At 33.5% G+C, this 11,479-nt stretch overlaps 2 protein-coding genes across 2 annotated transcripts; both read left to right on the top strand.

The window, feature by feature from the left end:
* Positions 1–2,652: 2,652 nt before the first annotated feature.
* LOC120283545 lies at positions 2,653–3,425 on the top strand. Its single transcript, XM_039290246.1, has one exon. It carries the CDS (start codon positions 2,813–2,815, stop codon positions 3,236–3,238), a length of 426 nt encoding a protein of 141 aa, XP_039146180.1. The 5' UTR covers positions 2,653–2,812; the 3' UTR covers positions 3,239–3,425.
* A 5,584-nt stretch (positions 3,426–9,009) lies between these two features.
* Positions 9,010–9,729, top strand: LOC120283543. The gene has a single exon (XM_039290244.1). The coding sequence runs from the start codon at positions 9,170–9,172 to the stop codon at positions 9,593–9,595; it is 426 nt and encodes a 141-aa protein (XP_039146178.1). The 5' UTR covers positions 9,010–9,169; the 3' UTR covers positions 9,596–9,729.
* The last annotated feature ends 1,750 nt before the right edge of the window (positions 9,730–11,479 follow it).

Raw genomic sequence — 11,479 nt, 5'->3', positions numbered from 1 at the left:
TTCAATTGAATATAGAAATGGCTTCCACTCTAGTCAATGCTAAGTATTACCTGACCCTTATTGCAGAGACTGTGAATTATAGTAGCCATCCTTCGCCTTTGAAATGAGTCACAGCACAAGATTTCTCCATAATGACTAATACTTGCGTAAACATTGGAGAAATCCATAGGTTAAAAAAAACATAAAGAGGAAGTAACTAAAACTGAACTACATCTCCCACAAAAATGAACAATAGGAATGGAGATGTTGCTTACTTGAATGACAGAAAGAAGGAGGCAAAGAAGAAGAACAAGGACAAGAAGAAAAACAAGAGACAGAGGATAAAGATGAAGATGAAGATGAAGTACAGTAAAAGAGGATGAAGATGATGGCTTCTACCATTACCTACCAAAAGGTTAATGTGATTCGGCGGGAGGCGAAAGAGAGGGGCATTTCTATCATTAGAGAAAAAAGCCTCCAAAGCGTTAAGCGTGCCACAACAAGGAGTAAAAAAGAAGCTATGTAAAAAAGAGAGACTATATGGGAAGTGCAAATGTCAAAGTGACTGCAGAGGAAAAATGAAACTTCATAAGGATTTTTAAATAATTTTCCCTAATAATAATATACTTTATATTATGGAGTAGACCTTATACAAGGTGATCTCCAATGTGTCTAACTTCTCTATATTTATAATTTATTATCAAAGCCATGCGATTTCTTTTGTATTTTTCTAATTTAATAAATCATCCTAAATGTAATAGAAATATAACTGATACAAATATAAATAAAGGGAGTGTAGCATATAAATAAAGGAAGTGTAGCACAGAGAAAAAAAAAGGAGAAGCGTATTAGAAAGAGAGAAATAAAAAAAGGTTATATAAAATGAGTTATACTAGGGTGGTTAAGTGGCTTGCAAGAGGTTTAAAAGAAGAGAAAACGCGAGATAAAATCTTCAATGCACCTATTGGATTATCTATTCATAGTCACTGTGAAAGTTCTGAAATGTTAAAAATCTTTGGACACCTCCTTAATTCTAGGGTTCCCTCAATCTTCGGAACACAAAAAGTAGAGGTCTTATTTGAGTCTCTCAATCTCAACTGCTTCGAATCTTGGGACAAAAAGCAGAGGTCTTATTTGAGTCTCTCAATCTCAACTGCTTCGAATCTTGGGACAAAAAGCAGAGGTCTTATTTGAGTCTCTCAACCTCAATTGCTTCGAATCTTGGGCTACAAATGACTAAACTAGAAGAATATGATCACTCTTAATAGGGATACAACTGGTGGCAAGAAATATTATTTGAATATGCAGTTTTTTTTCTAACCAAATATTTAAAAATATAGCTTATGTGACAAATTCCAAATATTAGTAGACAAGTTCAAGGTTGGTCCTCCAAAAGGACCATATATGCATTTGCCATAAATTTCATACTTACAGTAAGAATCTAATCACATTTCACCAACATAAATTTCACATTGTTAAGGAGAAAAACAAAGCTAAAGATTCTACTTGGTGAAAGAATCATTTTCATCTATTTTGCTAGAACAAATAGATACTAATAATGGCCTGTGAGAGAGCGCTGATCTCTTGTCTTAACAACAACGCTTGGGATTATGGACACCATCAATTATTGAACAAAATTCTAGTTTTTTTTTTTATTATTAATGATGTTTTTTATATGGCTATGTGATGTGAATAATAATGATTTTTGCTATTTTACCAAAATCGACATTGTACAAAAGCCAACCAAATATATATACATATATATGGCGATTCCTTATTTGCGGACATCCGCAAAGCGTTCGCAGATGACAAATATAAAAGAGAGGGTGCAAATAAGGGTGGATTGGTGGGATTTAATTTTTTGCTATTGCGATCAAGTTCAGATGGTTGAGATGAAAAACTACCTATCCCATATTTTCTATTATGCTATTGTTCATAAAAACACTCTTAGTCTAAGTTAGTATTGTTGACAATACTGTTATAGAGTACTTTTCATTGGAATGGGTGATATCAAATCCAACATTTGACGTTCATTTGTAGATAATTTATTTACGAAAGTCCCTAGAATATTAGTCCTCTTGATATATATTTATATATTTGTTTGATAAATATGGTTGAATCATTATTTTTGCCTGCCAAATATATCATATAAATTTTAGAAATAATTTGTTTCCAAATATTGCCAAAAATAAAAGCAATCAGATGGCAAAAAGGATTAATAAATAGATGCATGGTCAAACAAGTGGACTAAATATCTAGTAACATTTCTCCTAATTATATAAGTTCTCTCACCTTGCACATGAAAGAACTCTAATCATTCCGTATAACGTTTGTCCGAGTTAATAAATCTCTAAAAAGTTATTAAACCATCGTGATTAGTGCACACCCGTATTTGCCTATTCTTTGATACTTTTTGTAGGGCCGCATTTGTTACTTTTGTTAATAAATAAATAAATAAATCAGACAAGAAGGAAAAAGATTTTAAATATGTCCTTCATTTGTTTTAAATTAAATGACTCACATGCTCGCACATGAGCTATATCTATCATGGCCTAATCTAAGTCTTGTTAGAAATAAAAAGAAAAACCAATCCATACCCACCCAACTTTCTAATTGAAAGAAATAAATAGAAACCTTTTGTTGACCAAGAAACTTTGTCTGGGTCTGCAAATACAAAGTCAAAGTTTAAACTCTTCTCCACTCTCTCCTTTCTTGTGCCCTGTTCTTCCAATCTTCATCTATATATACACAAACCTCAACACCACCATTACCACCACCACCATCACCCTAAACTACTTCAAACCTCCAAAACTCATCCATTCTTCCTCAAGAAATGGCATCCCAAACCATTGAGAGTCACCGGGAAGGTGCAGAGATAGTAAAAGGTGATGCCTCTTGCAAGAAGAAGGCCGCCGAAGTGCTCGGAGAGCTCGGTCTTCCGAATGGTTTGTTTCCATTGGATGACATTCAAGAGTTTGGTTACAACCGTGCAGGTGGATTCATTTGGCTTGTCCAGAAGAAGAAGAAGGAACACACATTCAAGAAGATCAAACAAGTTGTGTCTTATGCCACTGAGGTGACTGCCTTTGTTGAGAAGGGAAAGATGATAAAGATCAGCGGAGTGAAGACTAGAGAGCTTCTTCTTTGGCTGTCTGTTGTGGAGATGTACATTGAGGATCCTTCTTCCGGGAAGATCACCTTCAAGACTGGCACTGGTCTCTCTGATAGCTTCCCTGTGTCTGCCTTTGAGCTTGAGTAGAGTGATACATTAATTGGAGCTCTAGAGCGGGTGTTATTTATCTTCTTCGTGTGTAGTTGTTTCACTGTTTTAATTTATGGTTGTTCTGTAGCCAATATGCATCACTGTTATTTCTTAACATAAAGGATAAGAATTTGTAAGCTTCTTCATTAATTTAATTATATGTCCTTTTGATGAATAATTGTAATCTTACTCTTCTGATGAATCTATGTGGTTATGAATTATTTTATTTTTTATTTTTATAAATTTAAATAAATTACAACCGCTAACAATTTTTTAGCCTATTGATACCATAATTTTTGTGTAAGGTGTTCGATCATACCTCCTGTACGTAGTGGAGTGAAAGTCTCGGAGTCTACCTACTATAAGCAACCAAAGCATCAGCCATTCTTATTTCTCAAGATGTCCTCCTACGTCATAGAAATTTAGAAATAGCAATAATAACAAATAATGTAATCACTATTAGGACATATCAAGAAAGTTCTCTTAATTATGAGTATTTCTTAAGTATCCCATAGTGGATTGTAATATTTGCTAGATATAAAAATAACGTATTATTGATTGGATTTTAAATAATTAAATTTTAAAAGAAATTTTGGTTTTTAATTTATGATTAAAAAATACACCGGTTTTGATCATTTTCTGGACAATAGAGAGTTGGTTGTTTATTCCATTCTTCGTCTCCTCATTAAAGTGATATAATAATAATAATAATAATAATAATAATAATTTACTTTATATTATTGAGTAGAACTTTTACAAGATGATCTCCAATGTGTCTAACCTCTATATATTTATATTTTAAAATTAAAACCATGTGATTTTTTTAATTAGATAAATCACCCTAAAAGATACAAATATTGTCACGCCACGAACTTGGTGCGCTGACAAACAGCCGCAGACCCACAGGGCGGGCCCAGTGAACCTGCAAGGCCTCACAATCTAAACACAGACTAGGAGTAGAAAATAAATTAACAGAAATACCAAATAAGAGTACAACTTAAGGTTTACAACCAAGCTCGAATATAAAGCAAAAGAAATATAGCAAGACCTACAAGGAGGTTCTTAACGACAATACAACTGATACAAAGACATAAGACAACTTCAAAGAAGACATCTACTGGAAGCCTTCTAAGATCCCTGGGTCTACTACTCCTGATAAGAAAAGTATTTAAAAATAAATCCATGAGCTCACTAGCCCAGTAAGTAATCCAAAACAAACTGAAAGCAAAAGTTTAGGTCTGAAATTTGCACAAAAATCAATAAAACAAAAATAGTGTAAACAAAATCAAAAGGTAAAACAATAAATAACAAAATCCAAAGTATGTCTCCAAATTCACTGTAAGTGCCAAAGGTCAATTGTTTCCCCTCTGTGACAGACCCGAGCCAAAATAACAGAAATCATTTATTTACCCTCGGTGACCCGAGACTGAATACCAGGTGGTCGTTGATTATTTCACCGAACGGACACGGTGCAAAACTGCAGTCTCATTTTCTTAAAATTACTTGTCGACAAGGTCAGGGTTTAACCCCCTACTGACAAGGTTGCATATCGCTCATTTGGAGACCAAAATATTCAGACACATTTCCAAGCCAAGAATACAGAATATTCACAAGTATTTTTCAAAAATTCAACTAATAAAATAAAGTAAATAAATAAATAAATAAATAGATAAATAAATAATGTAAAATAATATACTCACTTTTCCAAGCCTAAGCCTGGTTCCACTTTGAAGAAATAATAACAACATTTCACAAATATTTTCCCCAAATTCAAGAAAATAAATGATTTACCAATAAAATAAAATACCACAAGTATAAATAACCAACAAATAATTATTCAACCAATCTCAAGGGTGAAATGCATAATTATTAATATAATAAAATACTAAAATTTTTTTTTAAAAAAATACAAAGTCTAATGTGTCTCATCAATTGAAGAAAAATGACCCACCTATTTCCAAGATAGCTAGACAAATAAATTCAAAGGAAACAATGTCAAAACCAGGATGGTAACAATTTTAGAAAGGAGATGGGCAAGGACATAAAGGCAAGTGGATATTTAAGGAATAACAATATAACCAAATAATAAATAGATAATCTAAGTTGATGGCAGGTGGACCAAAGATTCAAGCACTTATTAATCTTAAGTTTTTTGTTATTGGAAATAAAGAGGATTACAAAAAGGATAAACACTTTGTCAAATAATTAAAGGTAATCAAGGGAAATAACCTATATAAGTTTTGACAAAGTAATAATACCATGGTTCCAACTATGTATAGAAACTTCTCTTCATCTAAAAACATAAGTCATAAATAAGATGACATTCCCACAATAATTTTCAAAGAATAATTGCAAATAAATTTTCAAAAATTTTACATGAAAATAAACCAAAACAACAAAATTTAAATACAAGAGTTCAAGGGATTACTTACTTGGTGATCTCCTAAATTCAAAAGAAATCCAAGATGATGCTCAAGGTGGTCCTATAATCCAAGGGAAAACCAACCAAATAGACATGAATACTTGGAAGTGTTTAAGCACTAAGGCTAAAGATAAACTAGTCTAAAATACCAACACTCTACTACAAAGCATGGTCTTTCTAAACACAAATTAGAACTCAAGGATTCAAAGGAAGCAACAAAACAAAGAAAAAGAAAATAAAAAGAAAATAAACATCAAATGCTATAATTAAATGAACACAACTCATGCCCTACCAACATAGTGGTTCACTATGCCAATACATAACTATTTCAATTTATCACAACCAGGATGCATGCCATTTAAGTATTATTGTCATGCACACATAGTAAGTAAACATAATCTATATATATGTATATAAGGGCAGGTGTATGCATGCAAAACTCATACACCAATAGATGGATCATGCTAGCTAACATTCAAGGGTGTAACATAAGGTTTCATGCAAATGAGAACATGGTTTCTTGCACATGTATGAGTGGCTTCAAACATATATGCATATACATATGGAGGTGGTTTCATGTGTGTAAATATATATAAATATACATCCTTGGAGGCCATGAACTTGAGGTATTCAAGGGACACAAGAGTGATCTAAACCTATAGGTAGAAGTGGTTTAGTCTCTTGCATGAAAATGTAAACATACATATATATAGCTTCCTACACACTCACTAGCCATGGTTTCATGTATGCAAATATAAATATATAGCTCCATGCAAGGATAAGCCAAACACAAATCAAAATGGTGAAGCTCTACATGCAAACATCATCATCAAAGGCAACCATAGACACATGAGAGCATAGATCGCCCACTAAGAGCTTCAAATCATGAATATTTATTAGAAAATAATCTACCACCAAGCTCAAGATTTTTACAAACACAAGCTTCTCCCAAGACTATAGCATACCACCCTACCATCACCAAGAGAGAGAGAGAGCCTACCTAGCCTTTGGAGAAGCGCCAACGGCTACTTGATCTTCTTCTCCTCGCCTCCGGATGCCAAGACTACCGATGGAGATCCGAACTCCGGTGACGAATGACCCTCTTCTTCAACTTCTAAGGGAGTAAGATCAAGTGAGAGAATGGAGAGAAAGAAGAGAGATGGAGGAATGGAGGAGGGAGATGATCATGGGGTGTATACGTTCGGCCAAGAAGGAGACAATGACGAGATGGCGTCCGGGAATCCCTTCGGGAATTCCTCTCTCTAGAAAAACTCCTAGCAAGGTGATAAGAAGAAGAAGAGGAAGGGATTAAGGGTAAAGCAAACATGGTTAGCACTTAACTAGGTTGTAAGGAGACAAATAAAAGAGGTAGGTCCACCATTCCTGGCGGGGTCCACAAATATAGATAGAGGGAGTGTAGCATTGAGAAGAGAGAAGAAGGGTATTAGAAAGAAACAGTAGAAGTAGAAGGGAATAAGAGAAATAAAAAAGGTTATAGATTAAATGAGTTACACTAGGGTGGTTAAGTGGCTCGTAAGAGGATTAAAAGGAGAGGAAAAGGGAGATAAAGTCTTCAATTCACCCATTGGATTATCTATTCGTAGTCACTCTGTAAGTTGTTTGAATGTTAAAAATCTTTAGACACCTCCTTAATTAAAGGCTAGGAGTTCCCTCAATCTTCATGAAAGAGCACAAAAAGTAGAGATCTTATTTGAGTCTCTCAAGTTCAACTGCTTTGAATCTGGGGCTACAAATGACTAAAATAGAAAAATAGGATCACTCTTAATAGAAAGATAACTGGCAAGAAATATTATTTGAATATATGCAGTTTTTTTTTCTAACCAAATATTTTAAAATATAACTTGGATGAGGAAATTCCAAATGTTAGTAGACAGGTTCAAAGTTGGCTCTCCAAAAGGACCATATATGTGTCTGCTATAAATTTCATACTTATGGTAAGAATCTTCTCACATTTCACCGACATAAATTTCACATCGTTAAGGAGAAAAACAAAGCTAGAGATTCTATATACTTGGTGAAAAAATCATTTCATCTCGTTTGCTAGAACAAATATAGGTACTAATAATGGCTCGTGACCTCCATAGAACACAAATCTCTTGTATTAACAACAACGCTTGGCATTGCCAATGACTAAATGACCTATTGGTATATGGGTGACCGATAGAGCTCTTCACCAAGTGGTGAGAGTTTGATTCTCGGCTGAGGGCACATTTCTGGGAGATATGAGTGGTGGTTGTGTGTGGGTGGTCCCAACGCCTTTATGTGCTCGGGCCCCGCCCCCACTTGCTCCACCAAGGCTTGTGCATGACTCTGATGGTTTAGCAGGGGCCCTTGGTCATCTGTTCCTCTTGTCAAAAAAATAATAACAACGCTTGGGATTATGAACACCATCAATTATTGAACAAAAATTCTAATTTTTCTATTGTTAATGGTTTTTTTTATTGAACAAAATTCTAGTTTTCTATTGTTAATGATTTTTTTGTATGGCTGTATGATGAGAATAATAAACCTAGCTAGATTTACTATAATGATTAACTTTTGCTATTTCACTAAAATCAACATGTGCAAAAGCTAGCCGCCCATATATATATATATATATATTTGTTTGATAAATGTGGTTGAATCGTTATTTATGTTGACCAAATATATCATATAAATTTTAAAAATAATTTGTTTCCAAATATTGTCAAAAATAACAGTAATGACATGAGAAAGAGGATTAATAAATAGATGGTCAAATAAGAGAGCTAAATGTCCAATGACATTTCTCCTAACAATGTAGGTTCTCTCACTATGCACATTGCACATGTGCCATTGCTGGATTCGCCATTTTTCTTGACCCAAAAACCTAAATTTGAATCGTACATCAGCTAACAAAGATTATTTCCATCCCAAATTACATTACAGGGAATTTATTAAATTAGTTTGATTCCAAAAATATCTTCTAAGCATTCATATTAAATGATTTTAATCTCATCACATGATGTCTGACTGAGTTAATAAATAATTAAAAGATTGTTAAACCACCATAACAAGTGTACTATCGTACTCATCTGTCTTTTAATACTTTTCGCAGGACGCATTTGTGGGTTTTGTTAAAAAAATTAATCATAAAAAAAAGTTTTTTTTAAAATATGGTCCTTCATTTGTTTAAAATAAAATGACTCACATGCTCGCCCATGCACCTATATCTATGGACGGATGATACAAATCATGGCTTAATAGAAAAAAAGAAAAACCAATTCATATCCACCCAACTTTCTCATTGAAAGAAATAAATAGAAACCTTTTGTTGACCAAGAAACTTAGTCTGGGTCTGCAAATACAAAGTCAAAGTTTAAACTCTTCTCCACTCTCTCCTTTCTTGTGCCCTGTTCTTCCAATCTTCATCTATATATACACAAACCTCAACACCACCATTACCACCACCACCATCACCCTAAACTACTTCAAACCTCCAAAACTCATCCATTCTTCCTCAAGAAATGGCATCCCAAACCATTGAGAGTCACCGGGAAGGTGCAGAGATAGTAAAAGGTGATGCCTCTTGCAAGAAGAAGGCCGCCGAAGTGCTCGGAGAGCTCGGTCTTCCGAATGGTTTGTTTCCATTGGATGACATTCAAGAGTTTGGTTACAACCGTGCAGGTGGATTCATTTGGCTTGTCCAGAAGAAGAAGAAGGAACACACATTCAAGAAGATCAAACAAGTTGTGTCTTATGCCACTGAGGTGACTGCCTTTGTTGAGAAGGGAAAGATGATGAAGATCAGCGGAGTGAAGACTAGAGAGCTTCTTCTTTGGCTGTCTGTTGTGGAGATGTACATTGAGGATCCTTCTTCAGGGAAGATCACCTTCAAGACCGGCACTGGTCTCTCTGATAGCTTCCCTGTGTCTGCCTTTGAGCTTGAGTAGAGTGATACATTAATTGGAGCTCTAGAGCCGGTGTTATTTATCTTCTTCGTGTGTAGTTGTTTCACTGTTTTAATTTATGGTTGTTCTGTAGCGAATATGCATCACTGTTATTTCTTAACATAAAGAATAAGAATTTGCAAGCTTCATCATTAATTTATATGTCCTTTTGATGAATAACTGTAATCTTCTTCTTCCCATGAATCTATGTGTTTATAAATTATTTTATTTTTATTTTTTATGTTTTATAAACTTTAAAAAATTTTAAATAAAATTATGACAACCTACAATCTTTTGGTATATTGATATTAGAACTTTTGTGTAAGGTGTTCGATCATACCTCCTGTAGTGGAGTGAAAGTCCCGGAGTTTGCCAATTATAAGCAACCAAAGCATCAGCTAACCCCCATTCTCATCTCTCATGATGTCCTCCTACATCACAAATGTCGTTTGATTTTCAGAAAATCCTCCTCCAAGATTTAGAATTAGCAATACTACCAAATAATATAACCACTGTTTGAACGGATCAATAAAGTTCTTTGATGAATATTCTTTGAGTTTCCCATAGTAGATTGTAATACTTGCTAGATAAAAAAAAAACGTATTAAGGATTGAGTTTTAAATAATTAATTTTTAAAAGAACATTTGGTTTTTAATTTATGATTAAAATATACACTGGTTTTGATCATTTTTTGAACAACAGAGTTGGTAGTTTACTCCATTCTCCTTCTTCTTGTTAAAATGAAATAATAATAATAATAATAGTAATAATAATAATAATTTACTTAATATTATTGAGTAGAACTTATACCAGGTGATCTCCAATGTTTTTTTTTTTGTTTTGGAAAAATGGATAAACCACATTCATTAACGGTGATCTCCAATGTGTCTAATCTCTATATATTTATATTTTTAAAAATCAAAAACCATGTGATTTTTATTTTTAATTAGATAAATCATCCTAAATGTATTAGAAATATAGATGATACAAATATAGATAGAGGGAGTGTAGCATGGAGAAGAGAGGAGGAGAAGGTTATTTGAAAGATACAGTAGAAATAGAAGGGAATGAGAGAAATAAAAATAGTTATAGAAATGAGTTATACTAGGGTGGTTAAGTGGCTTACAAGGGGTTTAAAAAAAGAGAAAAAGCGAGATAAAATCTTCAATTCACTCATTGGATCTATTCATAGTCACTCTGTACGTTATTGGAATATTAAAAATCTTTAAACACCTCCTTAATTCAAGGTTTTCCCTCAATCTTCGTGAAGAACACAAAAAGTAGAGGTCATATTTGAGTCTCTCAACTTCAACTACTTTGAATCTTGGGCTGCTAGCTACAAATCACTAAGATAAAAGAATATGATGATCACTCTTAATAGAAAAGACAACTATTGGCAAGAAATATTATTTGAATATTCACCCATTGGATCTATTCATAGTCACTTTGTCAGTTATTGGAATGCTAAAAATCTTTGGACACCTCCTTAATTCTAGAGTTTCCCTCAATCTTCGTGGAAGAATACAAAAAGTAGAGGTCATATATGAGTCTCTCAACTTCAGCTACTTTGAATCTCGAGCTACAAATGACTAAAATAAAGAAAAATATGATCACTGATCTTAATAGAAAAGACAACTATTGGCAAGAAATATTATTTGAATATGCAGCTTTTTTTCTTGACCAAATATTTTAAAATATAGCTTGGATAGGAAATTCCAAATGTTAGTAGATAGGTTCAAAGTTGGCCCTCCAAAAGGACCATATATGTGTCTGCCATAAATTTCATACTTATGGTAAGAATCTTCTCACATTTTACCAACATAAATTTCACATTGTTAAGGAGAAAAACAAAGCTAAAGGTTCTATTTGGTGAAAGAATCATTTCAT

Source organism: Dioscorea cayenensis, chromosome 19, assembly GCF_009730915.1.
Source record: "Dioscorea cayenensis subsp. rotundata cultivar TDr96_F1 chromosome 19, TDr96_F1_v2_PseudoChromosome.rev07_lg8_w22 25.fasta, whole genome shotgun sequence".
Classification (NCBI taxonomy): domain Eukaryota; kingdom Viridiplantae; phylum Streptophyta; class Magnoliopsida; order Dioscoreales; family Dioscoreaceae; genus Dioscorea; species Dioscorea cayenensis.
This window is presented reverse-complemented; position numbering and strand designations above follow the sequence as displayed.